Below are 25,113 nucleotides of genomic sequence, written 5' to 3'. Positions count from 1 at the left end.
TGTACGGAAATAAAGAAAAGGTGTATTACTTGCATAAAAGTGAAATAATGTCCCTCAGGGGAAGCATGTACAAGGGGCAGATGAGCTAATACTGCAGAAAGAAAAGGGAATATCGGTCATTCATCATTTTGATTGGCAACTCTTTAAAATACATCCAAACAACACAGAAAAACTCTTAAAGTGATGAAAAGATGAAAGGTGTTCACAGTACAATCATCACATTTAAATCATAGAGTAAAAAAATAAAAACAAGTGAGTCCACTGAGACGGAGCATGTTGTTGTTGCACATAAAATATTAATGTTTAGAACAGTGCACACTATGATATGGGTTAAAATGAGAGATGAAAGAGGCCATTTATTTCCAAAGCAGAGCCAGTGCATGATGGTGTCGATATATAAGCTGCAATCAGCAGCATCCACAACTGAACTTGTTTTTGTGCAAGTGCACTTACTAAAAGAAGGCAGACTGTACAAAACGGATGAAACTAAAATGTTTTGTTTATTATTGAGCTGAAGTTTATTACAGTTAATTTAAGACTAAGTTAATTTACAGACATTGCATTTTATTGCTCTAATCGCATCTTCAGTTTTCATGCCTCCTGCTGCAGGACTATGGTGTTCACACATGTGATCAGGAACCCTGTGCATCTTCATCTCCTGGTGTTTTTAGAGTCAGTAAAGAGGTCTCTTTAATAGGGCTTTCTCACCGCATAGTTGTAGGAACTCTGTTCTAGGAAATAGCCAGCAGGGATGTTCCTAGACAACAATTCCCCTGGGTTTTTCCAGGTTGAGTTGCTCAAGTGGCTAAGAAGGTCCGGTATTCTTATACAGTACAAGAGCGGCTTGATTAATGCCTCCTGCTGTTTGTTTTGGCCAGTGTGGTCCAACCCAGTGGTTCTCAACTCCAGTCCTCGAGGCTCACTGCTCTGCACATTTTGTATGTTTCTAAATCTGACACACTCAGGTCAGTTCATGAATCCTTCTCTTGATGAGCTGATGATCTGAATCAGGTACTTTAATTAAAGGAGAAATACAAAATGTGCAGAGCAGAGGGCCCCAAGGACTGGATTTGGGAACCACTGGTCTAACCTAACTGTCAGTATTAGTCAAATCCAATATCGTTCAACCTCTACTATTATCATGTAAATGAGCTATGTTTGCATGGCAACAATGTACTAATAATAAGACAACAACTTGTCAAAATGATCCCCATTCACATGGACTAAAAAAAGGCTGTATTATGCATGCCATTTCTAACATCACTGCTTTCACACATTCACATTTTTGTTTACTATAGTTTGCAACCTAACCTTGCAACCTATTTTCAAACCTATTTTCAAAAGCTTGTGTTTTCAGGCCTCCAAATTCAGGTTGTTGTGTAAATGAACAGCCAAAACTCAGAGACAGGGGTAGCTGCAGTCTGGAGCAATGGGTGTGCCAAAAACTAAAAGGGTACAACAGAAACTACTCCTAACCACACCCCCACACCCTGACAGACAGCTTTGTTGACCAATCAAAGACATTTTTTTTCCACCCGACCTGGCAGCATGCCTGAATTTTTTGTCATGCCTGTTGCTCCAGCCTGCAGTTATTCCTAGTTGCAGAATTCCTGAAAATTTTAGTTTTTAATTAAAAATGTGTCCTATGAACATTCCCTAAATATATTGATATCTGTTTTCTTGTGCCATTAAACTGCTGTTTTAAACTTTAATTTGTTTGCTTTTTCACCTTAGACCTAATGGCGCTGAAAGAGGAGCAAGAAGTACTTAATGAGATTGAAGAGGAAGATCAATATGAGAATCTTCAGAGTTTCAGTGAACAAGGAAACCTTAAAGTCCACATGAGTATTCACACTGCAAAAAAGCCTTTCAGCTGTCAACAGTGTGGAAAAAGTTTCACTCGTAAAAGAAGTCTTGAAGAGCACATGAGAATTCACACAGGAGAGTTTCCCTTCACCTGCTAACTATGTAGGAAGAGTTTCAATCGTAAAAGAGCTCTTGAAGAGCACACAAGAATTCACACAGGAGAGAGTACCTTTACCTGCCAGCAGTGTGGAAAGAGTTTCACTCGTAAAACAAATCTTGAAAGCCACATGGGAATTCACACTGGGGAGAAACCTTTTTCCTGCCAACTGTGTAGAAAAACCTTTACTCGTAAAGTAGAGCTTAAAAGGCACATGAGAATTCACACTGGAGAAAAGCCTTACATCTGCAGCCTTTGTGGAAAAAGTTTCGCTCAAAATAGAGACCTTGTAGTCCACATGAGAACTCACACTGGAGAAAATCCCTTTATTTGTCGTCAATGTGGAAGAAGATTCAATCATAGAGTAGGCCTTAACAGGCACATGAGAATTCACACTGAAGAGAGGACATAAACCGAACAAAATGAAAACTTTAAAGTCCATATAAAAATTCACACTAGGGCCATGAATGATCCAGTTCGAAGGCTTTTCCATTGATTTACTGTATTAAGTAACTGAACCATGGTATTTCATCCTAAATATGAAACGTATATGGAATTTTATTATATTAATGTAGGCATAACTTACTGCATTAAAGGGGACCTTTCTCCATTTGTTAACACTCCAACAGAAACTACTCCTAAACACTCCAATCGATTTCAGACCCTTAGATGCGAATTGAACTGAGACCAACTCGAGAGATGGTCTTTTGGCCAAAGGTACGGTTTGCAAAAAACGCATATTGTTAACACAATATTCCTGATGTAGTTTGGTGAATAGATGTCTCTGTACAAATCAACTGTTCATAATGGCTTCTTCTTCTTGTAGATCTCTACAAATTATTTGCTCACAACATACACTCAACTGTAAGAGACACAGCTGTGTGCTTTGCCAGTTTAAAATTTTTAAAGATCATTTTTTTGCATTTTTGCTTATATTTGACAGGACAGTAGTTAGACAGGAAGTGATGTTGAGGGGGGAGGGGGTTGGTTGGATCAGGAAACATCCACGAGCAGAGACTCAAGGCACAGGACACCCTAATTTTCAGCATAGGTGCATTTCCACAGTGAGAGAGAGAATCTAAAAACAAAAATCCGGAAATCACATTTGTATGATTTTTTAACAATTTATTTGTGAATTACTGTGTCTTATACTTATTTATTACAGTAATGTCTCTCACAGTGGAAATGCACCTATGCTGAAATGGTGAATGGTGCAAACAATAGGGCTGGGTATCGAGTTCGATACTTTTTAAGCACCGACCGAATCGTCTCGATACTATCGAGTATCGAAAAAATCTTTTTCGTTCAGTACCAAATTTCGATTCCCAAGGGTATAATCTTGTCAACGTCAGTGAGCTAGAAAACGTGCGCCATCCTTAACGTGACCGGATCAAATGCTCAAATTGGCTGCGGCGAGGCTGCCTTGAAAATCAATAGTTTACGGCGGTTATGCCCATTCACCCAGAGCTTGTCACATGTGAGGCTGTAATGTACACTACACTTTAAAGCAAAGGATGTTTAAACGATCAAAAGTATGGCTACATTATGCCAAGATTGATGGCAACAGCGTGCGATGCAATATCTGTAAAAAGGTTATCGCGACCAAGACTGGCAACACGTCAAATATGATAAAACACCTGACGGTACACAGAATTAATTTAAGAGCAGAAAGTTGCTCCATGTTTGACTGCAAGAAGATCACGCCGGCACAGTCATCATCATCCTCTGAGTATTTTCCTGACTCAGGGCCTCCAACAACATGCCCACCACGAGCGTCGTCCTCCGTGACTGATGAGGATAATGGCGCGATGGCTGGGGCTCCGACAGGTAAACAGACATATGATATCGGCTAACTTTTAGCGCTTCATGCTTGTGTACCGTTAAAGTTAAGTTTAAGTTTGTGTCAATTTATTAATCCTTTTTCAGACCTAATGACGCTGTGTAACCTTATATACTATTTCGATGGTTTTAAATACCTAGCTAAGTTGATACTAAAATGCTTTAAGGTTAACAGTAAATGATAAAGTTTACCTCACATTAAACTTATCTTATTTAAATGTCCTTATCCTTGGCTGCATTAACAGTTTAGCTTTCTTGTTTTCTTCACATTAATGTTATAGTCTCTGCTCCTGCTGACCCTGGAATTAGGAGACCATCAAGTGATAATCCATTTACACTGGCAGAAAAAGTAAAAATGAACAAAGAAAGGAAAGATGAATGCCACATGGCCGTTACAAATTTTATTGTTAAAGGTTTGCTGCCTTTTTCTACTATGGAGGCTTCATGGTGGAGGTAAGTATAGTAAGCTGTAAATTATGTTGTAATATTACCATTAAGGATGTTGGCCAGGTTTGTAGGTAGTTTCTCAACCTAGATAATTTTTACAACTTTTTATAGTAAGCAACAATAATAAAATAATGCTAATTTAACTTTTTTGTGTTTGATGATGTCAACTATAGGGAGATGATAAGCACCTTAAACCCCAGATATCAGTCCCCCAGCCGAGACATACTCTCAAAAACCCTCATACCTGCATGGTATGCAGTTGAAAAAGAAAATGTCAAGAAAGAGTTGCATGATGTGAGGGATGTGGCTGTGACTGCTGATGGCTGGACCAGCATTGCACAGGACCACTACCTGACAGTGTCAGTTCACTATGTGAGAGAGGGTTCCATGAAAGAGAAGGTCCTACATACAAGGGCAGTATACACAACCCAGAGAGGGGACATTGTAGCAGAAGAGATAGGAGATATTCTTGATAAATTCAATATAAAGGACAGAGTAGTTGCTCTGACAGTGGACAATGCAGCAAACATGGATGTAGCAGTAAAAAAAATGACTATTAAAAAAATTAGCTGCTTTGCTGACACTCTCAATATTGCTGCTCAGAAGCTTTACACAATTACATCAGTCTCACAGTGGGCAGGAAGGATCAGAACAATGGTGGTGTGGCTGAAAAGATCCAGCCTGGCTAAACCTATCCTTAAAGAGAAGCAGCGTCTTCTCGGTAGGTAAAAATCAGAATAGATGAACCTTAGTGTAAAACTCTTTGACCAAATAGTTAATACAAATCCTTTGCTAAATCATGCAGTAAAACATTTCTGCAAATAAACAGCCACTTTGATAACACCACACACACACACACACACACACACACACACACATAAATTTATCTTTCTCACTTTATGTCTTCCAGAGCATGCGGTCATCCTTGATGTAAAAACTAGGTGGAATAGCTTATTCCTCATGGAGGAGCGATTCCTGGAGCAGTTCCCTGCCATCCATGCCACCTCCATGGACCATCGTCTTAAGAAATTAATGGACAAGGACAGGTAAAAACTCTGTTCTTATTCTAAATGCTTATTCCATTTTCAATGTGAACGATTTTGCTCATGAATCTAAAGTCCAGCTAATGAATCTGATTATATTTTACAGACTGCAGAGAGTTTCTGATGAGGATTTTAGAAAAGCAGAAGAGTTTGTCAAAGTTACAAAGATACTTTACACTTCAACCCTCTGCGTCTCTGCTGAAAGGAGCCCAACTTTGGGTCAGATTCTGCCTGTCTTAAACTCCAGCACCACTTCACAGTGAATAAAGACGACTCCGCTTTCACAAAGACCATCAAGGACACTATCTAGAATGACCTCTCAAAAAGATACCAGGTGTGCAGTGTAATCCTGTTGAATTTGTACTTGTTTTCATTAGAATTATTCAGTGATTGACTCATAGTTTTTTTTTGTCTTGAAGGATGGCAAATACCAGACAGTTTTTGGAGGGCACAGCCTTGGATCCCAGATTTGTCACGTGAGAAGGAGGAGGTCTGGGTCCAAATGCAGGGGAGAGACTTTAATATAACAAAACACAAATAAACATAAACCAAAAGGCCAACACGGCACACCAAAACATAAACAAGGCAAGATCAGGAACATAAACTTCAGGAACAAGAATCACGAAAAACAAACCACACAGAAGACAGTACAGGAGACAATGCAGCCAGGATGAGTAGTGGGAAATGAGTGTTCTTATAGACCAGATAATTGTGGACAGATGTGAGTGTAATCAGTGCTAATGACTAGACAGGAGTGTACAATTTAGGGAAGTGCAGTGCAGGGAAGGGAAAACAGCGACCTCAGGTGGCTGAGGGAAACCCCACAGCCCAGATCATGACAGTACCCCCTCCCCACGGAACGGCTTCCAGACGTTCCACAAGTCTGGAGGGAGGAGGAACGGGGGAAGGCGAATCAGGGGGAGGGATGGCGGGCCAGGCCCGTGCAGCGCAGTCACCGCCGCGTCAGGAACAGAAAGCGCGGTCGCCGCAGCGTCAAGAACAGAGATCGTGGTCTCCGGCGCGTCAGGCACGGAGATAGCGGACACCGCCGCGTCAGGCACGGAGATAGCGTTCACTGCCGTGTCCAGAACAGAGAGCATGGTCACCGCCGCGTCCTGAACAGAGAGCACGGTCACCGTCGCGTCCGGAACAGAGAGCGGCCGCGTCCGGAACAGAGAGGACGGTCACCACCGCGTCCGGAACAGAGAGGACGGTCACCACCGCGTCCGGAACAGAGAGGACGGTCACCGCCGCGTCAGGAACAGAAAGCGCGGTCGCCGCAGCGTCAAGAACAGAGATCGTGGTCTCCGGCGCGTCAGGCACGGAGATAGCGGACACCGCCGCGTCAGGCACGGAGATAGCGTTCACTGCCGCGTCCAGAACAGAAAGCATGGTCACCGCCGCGTCCGGAACAGAGAGGACGGTCACCGCCGCGTCCGGAACAGAGAGGACGGTCACCGCTGCATCAGGCACGGAGATAGCGTTCACTGCTGCGCCCAGAACAGAGAGCATGGTCACCGCCGCGTCCGGAACAGAGAGGACGGTCACCGCCGCGTCAGGCACGGAGATAGCGTTCACTGCCGTGTCCAGAACAGAGAGCGCGGTCACCCCTGCGTCCGGAACAGAGAGGACGGTCACCGCCGCGTCAGGCACGGAGATAGCGTTCACTGCCGCGTCCAGAACAGAGAGCGCGGTCACCGCCGCGTCCGGAACAGAGAGGACGGTCACCGCCGCGTCCGGAACAGAGAGCGCGGTCACCGCCGCGTCCGGAACAGAGAGGACGGTCACCGCCGCGTCAGGCACGGAGATAGCGTTCACTGCCGCGTCCAGAACAGAGAGTGCTGTCACCCCTGCGTCCGGAACAGAGAGGACGGTCACCGCCGCGTCAGGCACGGAGATAGCGTTCACTGCCGCGTCCAGAACAGAGAGCGCGGTCACCGCCGCGTCCGGAACAGAGAGCGCGGTCACTGCCGCGTCCGGAACAGAGAGGACGGTCACCGCCGCGTCCGGAACAGAGAGGACGGTCACCGCCGCGTCCGGAACAGCGAGAGCGGTCACCGCCGCATCAGGAACAGCGAGAGCGGTCTCCACCCCCTCCGCAAAGCAGGGGCGCTTCCGCCCTGCCTCGGCACTGCGGGTGTCCCTCGCTGCCAGGCAGGCGTAGATGAATTCGAACCTCTTGGCCGACGCCGCCTCGAACGACATCCCCGCCGTGTCGGGAACAGAGCTGGTGGTCACTGCCCCCAGGCGGGGGAACGCCGCCTCCTCAAAAAAAAGATTCCTCCCTGCTGGACCCATTAGTGCTGGCTGCATTCTGTCACGTTTGATCGAGGAGGTCTGGGTCCAAATGCAGGTTGGAAAATGTTTTAATTAGAATAACCACTAAACAAAACCAAAAGGCCAACACGGCACAACGGGACATAAACTGAAACACTAAATAACAAAATCAAAAAACTAAATCAAATGCCAAGATCCGAGAACACACAGGAGACGAGACAATGCAGACATGACGCAGGAGTGAGAAATGAGAGTTCTTATACAAAAGTCCCAATGGTGAACAGCTGTGAGTGAATCAGTGTTAACGACAAGGACAGGTGAATGCTATTAGAAGTGCAGTGTGAATAGCGACCTCAGGAGGCTGAGGGAAACCCCACAGCCCCGATCATGACAAGATTCAAGTCAAAAGCGACAAATGAACCAGGTGTGGACCAGACTGGAGGAGCTAATGAAAAGGACTTCAGAACAGGTGTTAATTCATATTGGTAATCTTATACTTCTCTTGAATTGTAGATCAATATGTGTGACCAATTTTTTTTATTGAATATAGACTCCGACTGAGCAGACTTCAAGGCACTTGAAGAGAGAGCGGGTAACCAAGATGACAGCTCTGATGAAGACAGTGCATCTGCAACAACAGCACTGGTAAGAAAATATAAAGAAGTCCTTTTTTTCCAATTAATTTTTTTTAATTTAGAAGAAAATTAACTTGTTTGCGTTTATTTTTTATAGAGTTTTATATTTGTCTTTATTTCTTTACTAATTTGTTAATAGAAGAGGCCAAAGCTTTCTGACCTTGAGGAGCTGTTTGCTGTGGAGGACATGGCAATCGAAGCAAGAATGCAGACCAGTGTCAGCAGCACTACAGAGAAGATTGAGATAGAGATAAATAAGTACAGACTGCTTCCGTCTACACTGTCCTCAGTAAGTCCAGTAACCTGGTGGTGGGACATGAAGGACACTCTGCCAATGCTTTCAGAAATTGGCGTCAAGGTATCTTTGCGTGCAAGCATCATCCACACCCTCAGAGCATACATTTTCCACTGCTGGGGACATTATCAGCCAGGAGCAGGCTTGTCTGTCTCCTGAAAAAGCAGACATGCTAATTTTTCTGAAGAAGAACTGTTGAGTGATTTCAGGTGATCTTAAAAGGTTAGTTCACCAAAAAATTTAAATTCTGTCATTAATTACTCACCTTAATGTTGTTCCAAACCCATAAGATCATTGTTTATCTTCAGAACACAAATTAAGATAATTTGGATTTAATCCAAGAGCTTTCTGACCATCCCATAGATTTACTGGATATGCATTTTTCAATGCCCAGAAAGGAACCAAAAACATAGTCAAAATAAATCCATGTGGTATAAGTGGTTCAATCATAATTATATGAAGCTGCGAGAATACTTCTGTGCGCAAAGTAAACGAAAATAACTTTATTCAACGATTTATCTATGGGAGGATCAGAAAGCTCTTGGATTAAATCCAAAATATCATCATTAGTAGATAATTAATGACAGAATTTCAACCCAATTTTTGGGTGAATTAAACCTTTAAGCAGCAGTGAGCCTAACAAATACTTAAAATTTATTGACAAACTTTTTAAATGTATTGGCTTGAACTTAATTAAATCTGTTTGCACTGATATATTGTGTTAATTACACTTTGTTCATTTTTGTGCTTTTGTTCCTTTGGTTTTATTTTTTCAAGATGTTTGTGACACTTTTCACAGCAGGCTCATCTCTAAGACCAATAAACAAAGTTTCTCTGAGATTATGTGTTATGTTATCTTGTTAAAATATATTTCTTAAAATAAAAGTATCGAAAAAAGTATAGTTCGGAACCGGTATCGAATTCGGGTATCGGTATCAGTATCGGTATCGAAAATTTTTGAACGATACCCAGCCCTAGTCATGAATGTGGAAAGAGATTCACTCAAAAAAGAAGCCTTCAAACACACATGAAGTTTCACACTGGAGAAAAGCCTGATCAGAGTTTTGACGGACATTGAGTAGCTCGCTTACATGTACAGTACAATCACACCAGAGTGATTAGACTACAATTTGTCATGTGATTAACTGTAAATATATTTATATTTTACATATTATATATTCATATTTTTTTTTTTTCATTTACGCTTACATGTGACTCAGATCTGTTATCTTACCAGGTTTTAGACAGAGTCTCACATATTAGTACAGACTTTCAGCACTCAATTAGACAGCAACTCTGAATACCTCTGACATGTTTTTTTTATTTTTTTATTTTTTATTATGCAACAAAAGAACAACAAATACAAATGCAAAGACAGAATAAGAAGAAAAGACAATAAAAGGCACATACATTAATCCAAAGCATACTATATTAGCTTATTAGCTTATTATATATTAGACTCCATTAAAAGAGTTTTCATACACATCAAAATCTTTCCTAAAAATAAAAAAGAAAGTTTTCTTTAAACATTTACATTTATGAATTTACAAGACATAGCAATAAATTAATAATAAATTTAGAGGAAGAAGGGTTTGAATTCAAATAGTAACCAAAAAATACATTTTATAGAAGTTTGCATTTTTTTTTTTTTTTTTTTAATTGGAAAAGTCAACCCAGGAACACAGTCTCACTTTTTAGATTGTAGACGCGGCAGTGTGTGAACAAGACTTTTATTTTGATCCGGTGATGTGACGTCAAAAGGCTGTGCCGCGCTCCTGCGCCTGTGTTTCAGCTGAAGAAATGTTTGTCTTTAATTGTTTAAATCACATTTACAATGCGTTCCGTATGCTCTACAGTATGGAAACAAATCTTTTCCAAACTCTGAGTCAATGATTCACTGGTTTGAATCATGTTTGTGCATTTCTTGTTCTTTTATTAATTTTTTCTTGTTGTTGATATTTTGATTATTATTAATTACGGTTAATAAATGTGGACCATGTGTTTTTAGTGATTCAAGGCCTCTACCATCACTCTGACTGACTCCCTTAGAGCACTGAGATGCACCCAGAGATTTAGTTTCTTTCTCTTAATTGTTCTCATCTTAAACAGGACAGAGTGTCCAAACACACAGAAAAACTCCTGGTGATCCACGTATCACAATTATAAAGATATCATTTATTAAAGAGGAGAATGAAGTTATGAAGATTGATGAAACTTTCTAAACATGAAGATGCTGAGGAACAAACAGGTTGGTTTTCATTCTCAAAGCTAAATTATTTTGTCCTGTATATTTTCTCAACGTTTTTTTCCCTTCGTTTCTTTTTCTGCTTTTAAAATGCAATTTTCTACTCTCATTATGGTGCTCTGATACTACATTTAAATACATGCATTTCTCTCTGAAGGCACGTCACTGTACTGTGGAGATGGTGAGTCAGGACTGGCTGACACTGACTTAGAAAATACAGTTTATGAATAAAAATTAAAATGTCTCCTTCCTCTTTTTCTGACACATTCATAGTCATTATTTTTGCTGGTGCTTTTTTAAAGCAACTTCATCCCCATGTCTAAAGAGCTAATCATTCAGAACACTAAGAGGCAATGCTGCCATTTCTGTAAAACTTGAACATAATGCTCTACATATTACACATACTTTTTGCAATACATTTGAATATGTATGACACTCAAAACTAATATTTTATTTTTTTTAAAACATGTCCTTGTTTGCTGTTGGAATTAAAACAGTACATTGAGGTTGTTGCTGTACAGTATTTACAGGAATTTGCCCAGATTTTCAGCAACTCTAATCCAATCAGCAGAACTATAAACTCATTATCACAGAGATCAGGGAAAGTCTCACCTTCAGCCTCTGCATTCATATTTAACTCAGATATTAATCAGCAGAAACAAAGACACCAATTAAAGAAATGAGGCAGAAACATCAATAAAGATAAAAGGTGACACTTACCATGATTTCACATTTGTATTCATACACACATTTAGCAAAATATATTCAGCTAAAACGTTTTATTTATCTATCTGCTTTTTTCTTAGGCTATGATTAAATTTAGACCAAAATTATATTTAATATTTAACCAATAATTATATTTTGCAGTAATTATTACTTAGATGTGTCTACTTTAACTATTTGCTTATTTCTGTTTCTTTTAATCTTCAAAGTACTAGAAAAAGTTGTGTTGGGCAAATTACAGTCTTTTCTATATATTTCTGAACATTTTCAGTCAGGTTTTAAGTCTATTCATAGCACTGAGTCTGCTTTGCTGAGGGTGCTAAATATTATTTTAGTTCAAAGCGATGCAGGTGAGGCAGTCTGAGCTGTACACTTATTAATTTCCAAAGAAGACATCGAGGCAGACTGCAGTGAGAGAGCAGTGCACGAATAGGACTTTTATTTGGGGCTGGTGGTGTGACGTCATTAAGATGCGCCGCTCTCCTCATCTGTTGTGATTCACCTGAAGAAAGGTTCGTGATTTTAAAGTTTTTAAATCAATGAATTAAAGCGTTTTTACAAGCTATGTAAAATAAATGCATCATTCTTAAATATAACGTTGTAATGATTTATTTAGTGTTAGTTAAATAAATCGTTAGCCTTTGATAACAGAGAAGTGCGTCTCAGTTCGCTCTCTATATCATGAATCAATCGTGTGATGATGAGAAGTGATGAGAGAAACTGAGAATCCGAATCATTTGAATCAAATCATTTGTGAACTGAATCAGCGGACTACAAACGACAACAACAAACACAAACGAGTGGAATGACAACCGCAGATGTTTTCATGAAAGTGTAATATATTGCACCTTATTCTTTTTGCATTTGCACTACTCTGTCCGGTTTGCACTGTGCCCTACTTGTATATTGTTTTTTTATTTATTGTTTTATATATATTATATGTATAATTGTATTTATTTGTATTTTTAAATTCCTATCTTTTGTATTTAATGTTACGTGTATGCACCTAGGGTCTGAGAGTAACACAATTTCAACTCTCTGTATGTCCGATACATATAGCAGAAAGTTGACTTTGACTTTGATATGATGAATACCAAATGTAAGTTAAAACTAGCCTACCTAACTATGAATGATCTGTGTAATTTGTGTATAGTTATTATCAAATCTATATTAGCTCTCACTCTGACTACTGAACTAATTGAGACGCACACAGAGATTTAGTTTGCATTTATTTTATCTTTAATTATTCTCATCTTAAACAGGACAAAGTGTTCAAACACACAGAAAAACTCCTGGAGAATCAACAGAGACCCATGTGACACACTATTATAAAGATGGCGTTTTTTAAAGAGGAGAGTGAAGACGTGAAGATTGAAGAAACATTCATCAAATGTGAAGATACTGAGGAACAAACAAAGATTGCGTTTATTAAAGAGGAGAGTGAAGACATGAAGATTGAAAAAACATTCATCAAATGTGAAGATACTGAGGAACAAACAGGTTGGTTTTATTCTCAAAGCTGAACTCATTACAGAAATGAATGATATTTATGCAGAATGTCACACGAGTGTAGAAATGTTAAGACATTGGACAGAAGTGTTGAGATCACATGACAAACACTAACCCTGTCTTCAGTATCCTGTGTTCACACTGAGCATTTGTTATTATGACATCATGCATTTAAGTTGTAACAATAATATGGAAATAAGCCTAAAAAAACATTTTTCAGTAATATTAAACCCAATATCTGCTTCTAATATTAAAACCATTGATTTCTAGCACTTAGGCTAATTATGCAAAAGTATCTAATAATTTATTTATGTTAAAATTATTTGCACAAACCTTGAAATGTAAGTAATCATATTTGGCTACTACATGCTGACTACATTTGTTCATTTTTAAGTATTTGGTAAGCAAATAAAACAGCCAGTGGACACTAAAGCTACATCTACATTAATCCGGATACAAATGAAAAGGCGTTTTTGTTTTAAAATTTTCTCCATCCACCCCTAGCATTTTCAGGTGTTTTCCAAAAGTTTCTCGTTTTCAAATGAAAATGTATTAGTGTGGACCAGACCTAAAAGATAGAATGTGGAATGACTTTATGGTGACAGCTTAATTCTCATTGGTTTGAATTACTACTATTATTGTATTCTAAAAACAAAATAAATCAACTTTTTCTTAAAGCTAAAATCATGAATTTATGTGTATATTCCCAAATATACTTTCGTAGTTTTTTTTTTTAATCATACTTATTTTTATATAAAAACAACTTTAAATTACATCCATCAATTTAATGTGATAAATACCACAGATATGCTTATTTATGTTACAGCTGATGAAATTGTAATGAGAATACTGCTTGTAAATAAATTACTTGAACAACAACAAAAAAAATTCTTACATATAACTTTTTTCTACAAATGGATGATTGATTTAGCTGTCTAAAGGACAAACGCAGATCAAGGCTTAATGTCAAGCTCTGGGGGCTGTTTCAAAAAAGACGCTCAGAAAAGCTGGGATTAAAGTCCAAACCGTGATCTGAAATAATCTAACAAATCTACTGGGGTTAAAGTGGTAACATAAATGACCATTTAAGTTCATACAGTCTCACTAATGTGATCCAGGTTCAGTGAGTCAAGATAATTTGATGTGCACGTTTATTCTTAAAGCAGTCCTTCAAAAGCAGAGAATTATAAATAGCAGTCTCTCACCTCAGGTGTTGTACCACAGAATTTTAAACATGCAATAGTGGAACCATTGATTAACAGCCATTTCTTCTTGAAATGTTAGAGAAGGTTGTATTAATACAGCTGCTGTCTTTTCTATATTTACATGGGGTTCAGGAAGTGTTCCAGTCATGTTTTAAATCCCATCATAGCATTGAAATGGGACTTTTTTTTATGTTTTTAAGAGTTTTTAATGACCTGTTATTAGCTACTGACTTTGGTAATTATGCTTTCCTCTTGCTATTAGATCTTACAGTGTCATTTGACAGTGTAGACCATAATATCTTGGTTTCTCAATTAGAAAATTGCATTGGTATTAAGGGTACAGGTGTCCTCTTCAGCGTCTCTCTCGTGTGGAGTTCCTCAAGGTCCATTCTTGGGCCTGTTCTGTTCTCTATATATTTGCTTCATGTAGGGTCCATCTGTAGGAAGTATGGCATCTCGTTTAATTTTTATGCAGATGATTCTCAGCTTTATCTGCCTTTGAAAATTAAAGATGCAAAGACCATAGCACCATTGTTGGACTGTCTTGAAGACTGTCATGACTCTTCTCAGTTGGATCTTGGTGTTTTAAGATTATATGTGAAGCCCAATGTAAAAATGTGGGTGTTATTATGGAGTGAAAACTGACTGGATAAACAGGTTAATTCAGTGATTAAAGATAGTTGTTTCCAGTTGAGGCAATTATCCAAAGTGAAGTCTTTTCTATCTTTTAGTGACTTTGAAAGAGTATGTTTAGGTATTGAGGTATTATGTTTAGGTATTAGCCAGGCTTCTCACACATTTGCAGTTGGTACAGAATGCTGCTGCTGGTATGTTGACAAGAACACACAAACGAGAACATATTACACCAATTCTGGCACCTCTCCATTGGCTTCCTGTTCATTTTAGAATCAGTTTTAATTGATTTTTCTTTTAGTGTTTAAATCACTAAATGGACTTGAATATTCTGACTTAATACAGCTATACTCTCCAACAAGAGCACTTAGATCCACTGAGCATTTACTTTTGGTTGTTCCTCCCATAAGGTTAAAAACCGGGTGACCTAGTCTTAAAACTCATCTTTACTCGTTAGCTTTTAACACAGTATGAGAGTTAAGTTTTTATGATTGTGTTGGACTCTTGTCTGTTTTACAGTGGTGTGAAAAAAAGTGTTTGCCCCCTTCCTGATTTTTTACATTTTTTAAAGTTTGTCACACTTTAATATTTCAGAATATCAAACAAATTTAAATATTAAAGATAACACAAGATGCAGTTTTTAAATAAGGGTTTCTTTTAATGAAGAGGAAACAAAATCCAATCCCACATTTCCCTGTGTGAAAAAGTGGTAAAACACAAACAAAGTTCAGTTTCTCTAGCCACACCCAGGCCTGATTACTGTCACACCTGTTCGCAATCAAGAAATCATAAATACGACCTGCCTGAATGAAGAAGACCAAAAGGTCCTCAAAAGCTACACATTTTGAGATCCAAAGAAATTCAGGAACAAATAAAAATGAAAGTAATTTAGACCTTAGAAGCTTTGGGACTCCAGCGAGCCATTATCCACAAATTGTGAAAACATGGAACAGTGGTGAACCTTCCCAGGAGTGGCCGGCCGACCAAAATTACCCCAAGAGCGCAGCAACGACTCATCCAAGAGGTCACAAAAGACCTCACAACAACATCTAAAGAGCCTGCACAACTGCATGAAAGAGACTGGGCAAAAATGGCAGAGGTCCAAGACAGAAAACGCTGCTGAGCAAAAAGAACATAAAGGCTTGTCTTAGTTTTGCCAGAACATGTCTTGATGATCCCTAAAACTTTTGGGAAAATACTCTGACGAGAGACTGATTGATTGCAGTTGTTGCCTTAGGATGGCCCAAACAGTTATTAAGTTTACGGGGGAAACATTTTTTCCACACAGGGCCATGTGGGTTTGAATTTCCCTTAATAGAAAAACTTCATTCAAAAACTGTATGTTGTGTTTACTTGGGTTATCTTTGATTAACATTTAAATTTGTTTGATGATCTGAAACATTAAAGTGTGACACAGGCAAAAAATAAATAAATAAAATCAGGAAGGGGGCCAACACTTTTCCACACCACTGTATGTGTTTATTGTTTTAAATTTAATATGCTTGTACAGCACTTTAGTAAACACTTGTTGTTTTAAAGGTGATTTAAATTACATAAATAAACTTTGACCTAACAGGTCAGTGTAACAGCCCGTTTTTTTGATTGGCTAACATAATTGCCCCCTTAAAACCTCAGAAAGAATTGTGTGATGAATTTTTCATCTTTTTTTCTCGTCTCTCTCTAAATTTGTTGCATTTTATTCCCTAGGAGACAAAATGGTATAGAAACATTGAGATCAGTCTGTATATAGATTATAGATATATATAGATCCTAAACTCTGTCATTAGATTTTCTAGATTTTTTTTATTTTATTAATTAGATAACGGCCAGCCTAAACTCTGTAGGGTACATACTGAGCAGGATCAGGTTTAGACACCCTGGTATAGGATCTAACATACATGCATTACATATCTACATGTTTTGATGTTAATTGTTTTGTGCCACTAAACTGGGGTTTATGCCTTTTTTTCCCACCTTAGACCTAACAGCGCTGAAAGAGGAGAGAGAAGAACTGAATGAATCTGAAGAGAAAGATCAGTTTGAGAATCTTAATTTCATATCTGGAGAAACATCTTTTTGCTCCTTGGAGTCTGAAAAGACTTCTAAACAAAAAAGAGCTCAAACTACAGGAACTAGGAGTTATTTTTCTTGCATTGAGTGTGGAAACAATTTCACTCAAAAAGGAAGCCTTAAAACACATATGAGAATTCACAGTGGAGAGAAGCCTTTCATCTGCCAACAGTGTGGAAAGAGTTTCACTCTAAAAAAAAGCCTTAACAGACATATGAGAGTTCACACTGGAGAGAAGCCTAACACATGCAAACAGTGTGGAAAGAGTTTCGCTCGAAGTGGAAACCTTAAAATGCACCAGAAATTTCACACTGTGGAGAACCCTTTTACCTGCCAACAGTGTGGACAGAGTTTCACTCAAAATGTACACTTTAACAGACATATGAGAGTTCACACTGGAGAGAAGCCTTATACATGCAAACAGTGTGGAAAGAGTTTCACACAAAGTGGAAACCTTAAAATCCACCAGAAAATTCACACCATGGAGAGACCTTTTATCTGCCAATGGTGTGGAAAGAGTTTTAATCAAAAAGGAAGCCTTAACATTCATATGAGAGTCCACACTGGAGAGAAGCCTTACTCATGCAATCTGTGTGGAAAGAGTTTCAATGAAAAAGGAACCCTTAACAAGCACATGAGAGTTCATACTGGAGAGAAGCCTTATTCATGCAAACAGTGTGGAAACAGTTTCAGACAAAAAGGAAGCCTTGACAAGCACATGAAAATTCATAATAGAGAGAAGCCTAACAGATCCCCTTACTGTAGAAAGAGTTTCAAACAAAATGTACAGAATGGAGCATTCTAATTCACATTTTAAAGCTTTATGTTTTGTCCATAGTACACTTTAAGCTCAGTCCAACACAATATAGCTAGTTGACACTGTAATGCATAAAAGCACAAGGAATAATATGGATTATGGACAATGCGTTTGCTCAGTCTACAATGTAAGAACTTCACATTTGTATATCATGAATTGAAAAGAGATCTCACAGGAAGTGCAGTGTTTTGGTTGAAGCACAATAAAGGACATTGTTAGCATTTTTAACATCACCGTTTCGGGTTACAACTACAACCCTTGTTCCCTGAGAAAGGGAAGGAGACAAAAGGACATACAGAGACAGGCTCCTCCCTCCGTCGTTTCCACCTTAGACTCTGTTCATCATTCTCCTCCTTGTGTTGTTCCATCAGTGCAAGGGTGCACCTTCCAGAAGGGGGATGATATGCCAGGAATATGGACCTGTTTTTGTTTCTGTGTGCCCTTTTTTGGTCGCTTTCCTTTCCTTTAGTCTAGTTAGTGATTCTGTGCACCTGTGTTCCCCAGTTACCTCATATATTAAAATCAAAGTCTGTGCATTCTGTCTCTGTTGGGTCTCTATCGTCCAATACGTCTGTCTTGCCTGTTAAAGTAGTGGAGCTATTTTATTTAGCGCTGTCACTGCCACTTTTTTTTTAACCTTCTGCTGGTTCGAAGTAGTGGTATAAAAAAAAAAAAAACTATATTACAAATTAATTAGCCAGACACACACACACACACACACACACACACACACACACACACACACACACACACACACAAAATCTCTCTCTCTCCCTCTCTCTTCTAACCAGTTTTTGTGGCAGAGTGACACTTTCTTGCTGCATTTTATTAAAAAAAAATAATAAAGGTAGTTGTGGTATAAAACTATTACAAATTAATTAGCTGCACACACACACTCTCCCCCTCTCTCTGCCCGTCATCGGAGTTTTTTTTTTTTGTTTTTTTTAAACGTCTGCTGGCTTAAACCAGTTTTTGGCTTCACGCACTGAGTGACACTTTCTTGCTGTATTTTATACAAAAATAAAATAAAGGTAGTTGTGGAATAAATAATATTACAAATTAAGCTACACACACACACACACACACACACACACACACACACACACACCCTTCTCTCTCTCATGATCAGTGATACAGAATAATGAGTGATACAGAGAGTATTTCAGCTGACACTGCACCACCTGTCAGAGTTTGCTTAACCTTGCAGGACAGTGAGGGTCAAATCATTGACAATGAAAACAGTGGCAGTAGCACCCACCTTTCCTCTACTGAGACCAATATTGCATCTGGAGTTGGAGGACCTCCTCCACTAAAGATCAAGAGCACTTCTGCAGTATGGAACTCTTTCACTGTTTCTGAAAATGATCCATCCAAAGCCATTTGCAAGCTTTGCAAGTCCAAGTTAAGCAGAGGTAGAGATGCAAAACATTACAACACAACATCTCTACATAACCATCTGCTATATGTTCATCACATGAGAAAGCCCACTGTATCAGCCACCTCCTCCTCCTCTCCTCTTCCTTCTCGGGTCATTAGCCGCGTTTCCACTGTCGGGCCAAAAGCGGGCGTGCTAGTGCGTTCCAGAGCCAGTCGCGTTTCCACTGTCACTTCCGGGGCCTGATCGTGCCTCGTCGGTGCTTCCTCAGGGCCAGTGGCCCGGGTTTTTCGGCCCTACGAAAACCTTGGGCCAAAGCGGGCCAGCTGGGGCTTGAGGCGTGGTCAAGGTGAAAGGCGGAGTGTGTCTGCGGTAAGAAGCGCATTTCGCCGAATTACTAATACAGGGCTCTTCTAAGCATTTGGGCTGAGGACAATATACACAACGCCAGTTTGACGGCGTCTGCAGAAACGAAGACGTGATAAAAATAAAATTTTGGACAAATGCAAATAAGATCCTATAAAAATGAGATCTGATGTATAAGTTTATTTACATCGTCCAAAAAACCCCACAAAAACTCACCAACACACCTTGATAACATAACATACACTGTACCAGTATCTGTACCTAAATAAAGGCATAAAAATTATACTAGAAGTACAACTGTGTAGTTATTTTTAGCAGTAGGCTAGTGTGTAGATAATGTGCAACATTTTGTTTGATGTAATACCAAGTTAGACGAAAGATTTGTGTGTAGGTCATTAAATCAACGCTTCTTTTCAAGTGATTTATTAATGTAATATATTACAAATATTGCTGCTGCATAAACAACTGTTGCAAAGCACTTCTTGCATCTGAACAGACATCACCAACATTACAAGACGTTTCTGCATTCGCTATATCCGGCTTCCACGTCCCTGTATTGTTCTTTTTCGCCTTGCAGCTAACATAAGCTTTCGGCGTAAACGCCGCTGAGCCTCCGTCTTCGCATCTTGGTTTCGCTGCCTCATCTTCCACCAAGAAAACACCGAAAGGAGCAAACAAACAGCCGCTTCAGCTGTCTTCGTTCGATGATCACACTATGGTGATTTCAATCTCCCCGCTGAAAGGGGAGGGGTTTCGTGACATTTGACCCAAGGAGGTGTGTAAAGGGCGGGCTTTAGGTTTGCGCAGCGAGGCTACTGGTTCGATAGTGGAAACACAGCTTACTTTTGGCCTTGGTTCTTGCAACTCGAGGACATTAGCCCTGCCTGGCACGCTCTCAGCACTGGCTCGCACTGGCCCGACAGTGGAAAAGTGGCTACTGGTGTTCAGCTGGGTGCTGCTAAGGGCTCACATTCATCTTCCTCTTCACCAATAATCACTGCATTTGCAGCAAAGCAGCCATTCTCAGCAAACCATCCCCAGTCAAAACAAATTACAGAGATGATTGGTAAAATGATCTGCACTGATCTTGAACCTTTCTCTGTGGTGGAGAGGAGAGGCTTCAGGACACTTGTTGGCTTTTTAGAGCCCAAGTATAAGATACCTTCAAAGCACTATTTCAGTCGAACTATAGTGCCTGAGCTGTATGAGGCAATGAGAGGGGAGATGGTCCAGTCGCTTAAGGCAGCTGAAGGAGGTGTCATCAACCTCACTACAGATCTCTGGACCAGCAATCACTACGCACATGCATATCTCTGTCTTACTGGGCACTGGTGTGAACGTGTAGGGGAAACTTCAGTACAGAGGAAAGCAGGGCTGCAAAATGTTGGTGTGCTGGACATTGCGCACACATCAAACAACATTCTGTGCTGCCTTAAGGAAAAGATGAGAGAGTGGGAAGAATCTGTTGGTCAGTCTGTCACAATACGGTTTGTTGTTTCAGATAATGCAGCAAACATGGTGAAAGCTTTGACTGAATATGGGCACATCCGTTGCGTGTCCCATATGCTTCACTTGGTGGTGATCAAAGCACTGGAGAAGGACAGGGTTGGAACATCCCTTCTCTCCAAAGCCAGGATCATATCTGGCCATGTTCACCGCTCAAGCAAAGCCAGCAACAGACTACATGAGCTGCAAACACAGTTGAACCTCCCCCTGCACACGCTCATAACAAATGTAAAAACAAGGTGGAACTATACAGTCTACATGCTCCAGCGGCTGGTGGAGCAGCGCAGGGCTGTGCAGATTATGACACAGGAGTCTAACATGGGTAAAGCTCCAACAATCATCTATCCAAATGAGTGGGGTTTAGCATCAGACATGTGCCTGTGCTCCATCATCAGGTCACTGCATGCTGGTGAGGAATCTGAGGATGAATCTGATCAGTTCATGGATGGTGATGACGATCAGGACGCCACAGTGGGGCTGGGCCAAGATGTTGCGGCTGAGTCCAGGGAAAGCTTAGGCGCAGCAGCAAGGAAACTGGCAGCCAATCTGAGCAAAGAACTAAAATGGCGTTTCGAACCAATTTTTGCAACCTCCACATTTCTGCTTGCCACTCTCCTTGACCCCAGATATAAGGCCAGCTGTTTTCCAAACAATGTTGATGTGGAGGCACTAAAGAGGACATTACTCCTCAGGATGGAGCTCTGTGACCCTGTGGCTACACCTGCAAGAAACACAGAAGAGACACTTGCCACCAGCAACACTTCAGTCTTGTCTTTCCTGCAGAAAAAGAAATCGGCTAGTCCAATGAGGACACATTTACCATCAGGTGATGTGGAGGCCTACTTGGCAGATGGGGACATCAGCCTTACCGATGACCCAGTGAAATACTGGTCAGGCAAGCTTCAGTGCTGGCCCAGTCTTACACGCTTTGCACTGCAGCATCTCAGTTGTCCACCTACAAGTGTCCAGTCTGAGCGTGTTTTTAGCACAGCTGGAAATGTGGTCAGTCCACAGCGTGCAAACTTAGACCCTAGCCATGTGGAACAACTGGTCTTCATTAAAGTCAATGCAGATCTGAAAAACAGCGTCGGACTATTTGATCAGTAGAACACAGTCCCCCCCGCCCCCTCTCTCTATTTCTGTCTCTCTCTTACTCACTCACTCACACACACTCACACATACCTGGTGTGGAAATAAAAAAAAATTAAAAAGAGCTAAAAAAAAAAAAATCACACTGCTCAAGGTTAAAAAAAGAAAGTTGTGTTGAAATGAAAACTCTTGTTCATTACATTTTACTTAAAATTGCAACCGCATGTGTTGTATTCATTGTTGCAAAACTTGTTCTGTATATAGTTTGTTTGTTATCATGATCAAAACCACTGATCTGAAGCTCAATGCTGATGCTGTCATGTAAATAGTTTTCTAATCAGCAATAAATATAACAATTTCTGATCAACCCAAATCAATTGCATGCTTAAAATAACATACAGGTTAAAGCCCCGCCCATTTCAAGACAACATGACCCACTTCCAGGTTAAATCCCACCCACTTCCGGGTTAGGCCCCGCCCACTCCGAGTACATATACAGATACAGATAATTCATATGGTTAACAGATACAGATACAGATAATGCTGTACTCACTCATCCCTACTTATTATTCATCAACCTCACATATGGCTCATCATTTGAATATCTTAGGCCAAAGCAGGCCAAGTGGGGCTAAAGGAACAAAGGCAGAGTTAGAGACAGTCAGCAACGCTGTTTATTTCCACATGTCAAGTTATCAACTAGCATCAACATTTCAGACATTTAAAACAATTTTAAAGGAAAAACTCACTTTCAGACACCAGTAAATTATCGTCTGTCGTGGCAAAAATCAAACAACTCTCATCGCATAAGAGACAAATTCACTAAAGGTTTATTTCTTGCAAGAAAGGTCAGACAGTCATACAGAAATACAGGTTGCTGCAGAGTGTGGCAAACAAGGTAAGGAAACAATAGCAAGGAAACAGGGAAACACATTCTACTATATCAAATCTTAATGTTTTAGGGCCCTGATACCTTTACCTCATGTCATCTTCAGAGCAGGTTTAGATAAAGCAGAAACTTACACAATGTCTCATAAGCACATATAAGTAAAATTATTTTTTTCTTCCACACATCTGAATTAACATATGATTACGACCCAGTGGGAATTATGGTCAAGGCAGAAATGTATTACACACAATGCTAAAGGCTGCAAATGCTAACAATTGCTACAATAAAGTCATGTTATGCTTAAGAAAATACCAGAGACTGCTTGATGAAGAATGTGCCTTTGTTTATTCTGTAATTCTGCATCTGCATATATCATACATTCAATATAATTGTGATTTCATTTTTATGTCTGTTGTTTTGTGTCATGAAACTAGGGTTAACTTTTGTCTTTTTTCACCTTAGACCTTATGGCACTGAAAGAGGAGAGTGAAGTACTGAAAGAAAGAGAAGAGAAAGAGAAAGATCATGATTTCATAAATGGAGAAAAATCTGTTAGTTGTTCAGAGACTGAGAAGACTTCACTAAGAAAAAGGACTCAAAATACAAGAAGTTATTTCACTTGTCAACAGTTTGAAAAGTGTTTTAATCAAACAGAAAGTATTAGAAGACACATGAGAGTTCACGCAGGAGAGAAACCATATGTCTGCCAACAGTGTGGAAAGCATTTCAGTCATAGAAAAAGTCTTAAAAGACATGTTAGTGGTCACACATGCCCTCAGCGTGGACAAAGTTTCCATCAAAAACAACACTTTGAAGACCATATGATAATTCACACTAAGCAACCCTACTCATGCCCTCACTGCGGGAAGAGGTTTAATCATAAAGGACGCTTTGGAGAACACTTAAGAGTTCACACTGGAGAAAAGCCTTTCACCTGCAAACAATGTGGAAGAAGTTTTAACCAAAAAGGAAACCTTGACAGACACATGAGTGTTCACTCTGGAGAAAAGCCCTACACCTGCCAACAGTGTGGAAGAGGTTTTAACCAGAAGGAAAACCTTCATTGCCACATGACAGTTCACACTGGAGAGAGCCTTTTCACCTGCCAACAGTGTGGAGTAAGTTTCACTCAAAAAGAAAGCTTTACCAGACACATGAGAATTCACAATGGAGATCAGTCTTACACGTGTGATCAGTGTGGAAAGACTTTTGATCAACATGAAAACCTTGAAGTCCACATGAGAACTCATAGAGAGAAACCCTACACATGCTCTGAGTGTGGAAAGAGTTTTAGTCAAAAACGGCACTTTGAAGACCACATGAGAATTCACTCTGGAGAGCAACCCTACACATGCCCTCAGTGCGGAAAGGGGTTTAATCATAAACAAAACTTTGAAGACCACAAGAGAGTTCACACAGGAGAGAAGCCTTTCACCTGCCAGCAATGTGGAAGAAGTTTCAACCGAAAAGGAAACCTTAACAGACACATGAGAGTTCACTCTGGAGAGAAGCCGTTTAAATGTGGTCACTGCGGAAAGAGTTTCATAAATAAAGCAGCACTTAAATACCACATGAGGTTTCACACATGAGAGATCTGTATTTTTATGTTAGCAGTATGACATAGTCATAATAACACCAGAGAGAAGCCTTTGCTGTGCCATGATGATTCTAAGTTGCAATCAAATAGGTAATAAAATATGGAGGTGTGGAGTAATAACTGGGGTCCCAAGTGTGAACATGGGAATATAGGAGGAAATGTAACAGAAGCCAAATACTTACAGATGACTAGAGAGTATTGTGTTCTCACCTGAGCTCTTTTACTCATTTGGTTTCATAATGTACTCTTCAATGGTAAGCAACATGGGTAATTTTTCATCAGTAAGGTCCAGTAAAATACCACCACACCAGAGTGACTCATTCTCAGTGTCAGGGGCATTGTGAAGGACTGAATTACCTCTGCTCCTGCAATTTATATCAGGACTGCCATGATGTATTCACATTTTAAGAACTTTTGTAGCCATAGAAAGAGAATAAACTGGTTTTATAAGTGAAGCTGGTAATGTTGTTTTTGAATTTGTTTATTCTTTATCTGCTGACATCTTGATAGATTTAATAGTCTTTTATTTGCAGTTGATTTCAGTGTTACTCTTAACACTAAGTAGGGCAAATTATATAAATAGTAACATT

At 39.8% G+C, this 25,113-nt stretch overlaps 1 protein-coding gene, 1 long non-coding RNA gene and 1 pseudogene across 2 annotated transcripts; all 3 read left to right on the top strand.

Moving 5' to 3' along the window:
* Positions 1 to 3,200, top strand: part of LOC141334075 (uncharacterized) — a 12,146-nt pseudogene extending 8,946 nt beyond the window's left edge.
* Positions 3,201 to 3,230: 30 nt separating this feature from the next.
* Positions 3,231 to 5,762, top strand: LOC141334085 (uncharacterized). The gene is made up of 4 exons (XR_012355469.1): positions 3,231 to 3,790; positions 4,084 to 5,295; positions 5,399 to 5,626; positions 5,712 to 5,762. It is a non-coding gene; the product is annotated as an uncharacterized lncRNA (long non-coding RNA).
* Positions 5,763 to 16,747: 10,985 nt separating this feature from the next.
* Positions 16,748 to 24,531, top strand: LOC141334076 (uncharacterized). The gene is made up of 2 exons (XM_073839227.1): positions 16,748 to 17,162; positions 23,812 to 24,531. Exons 1-2 carry the CDS (start codon positions 16,772 to 16,774, stop codon positions 24,513 to 24,515), a joined length of 1,095 nt encoding a protein of 364 aa, XP_073695328.1. The 5' UTR covers positions 16,748 to 16,771; the 3' UTR covers positions 24,516 to 24,531.
* The last annotated feature ends 582 nt before the right edge of the window (positions 24,532 to 25,113 follow it).

The sequence above is a fragment of the Garra rufa genome, chromosome 4 (genome assembly GCF_049309525.1).
Source record: "Garra rufa chromosome 4, GarRuf1.0, whole genome shotgun sequence".
NCBI classification, from domain to species: domain Eukaryota; kingdom Metazoa; phylum Chordata; class Actinopteri; order Cypriniformes; family Cyprinidae; genus Garra; species Garra rufa.
The sequence above is the reverse complement of the archived record's forward strand: the minus strand, read 5'-3'. Positions and strand labels throughout refer to the sequence as shown.

Excerpts from the sequence above, each read along its gene's own strand:
- LOC141334076 (XM_073839227.1), top strand. The coding sequence starts at position 16,772 with ATGCCTTTTTTTCCCACCTTAGACCTAACAGCGCTGAAAGAGGAGAGA. Across the intron at positions 17,163-23,811 it reads TGGAAAGAGTTTCGCTCGAA|GACGCTTTGGAGAACACTTA; the intron begins GTGGAAACCTTA and ends TTAATCATAAAG.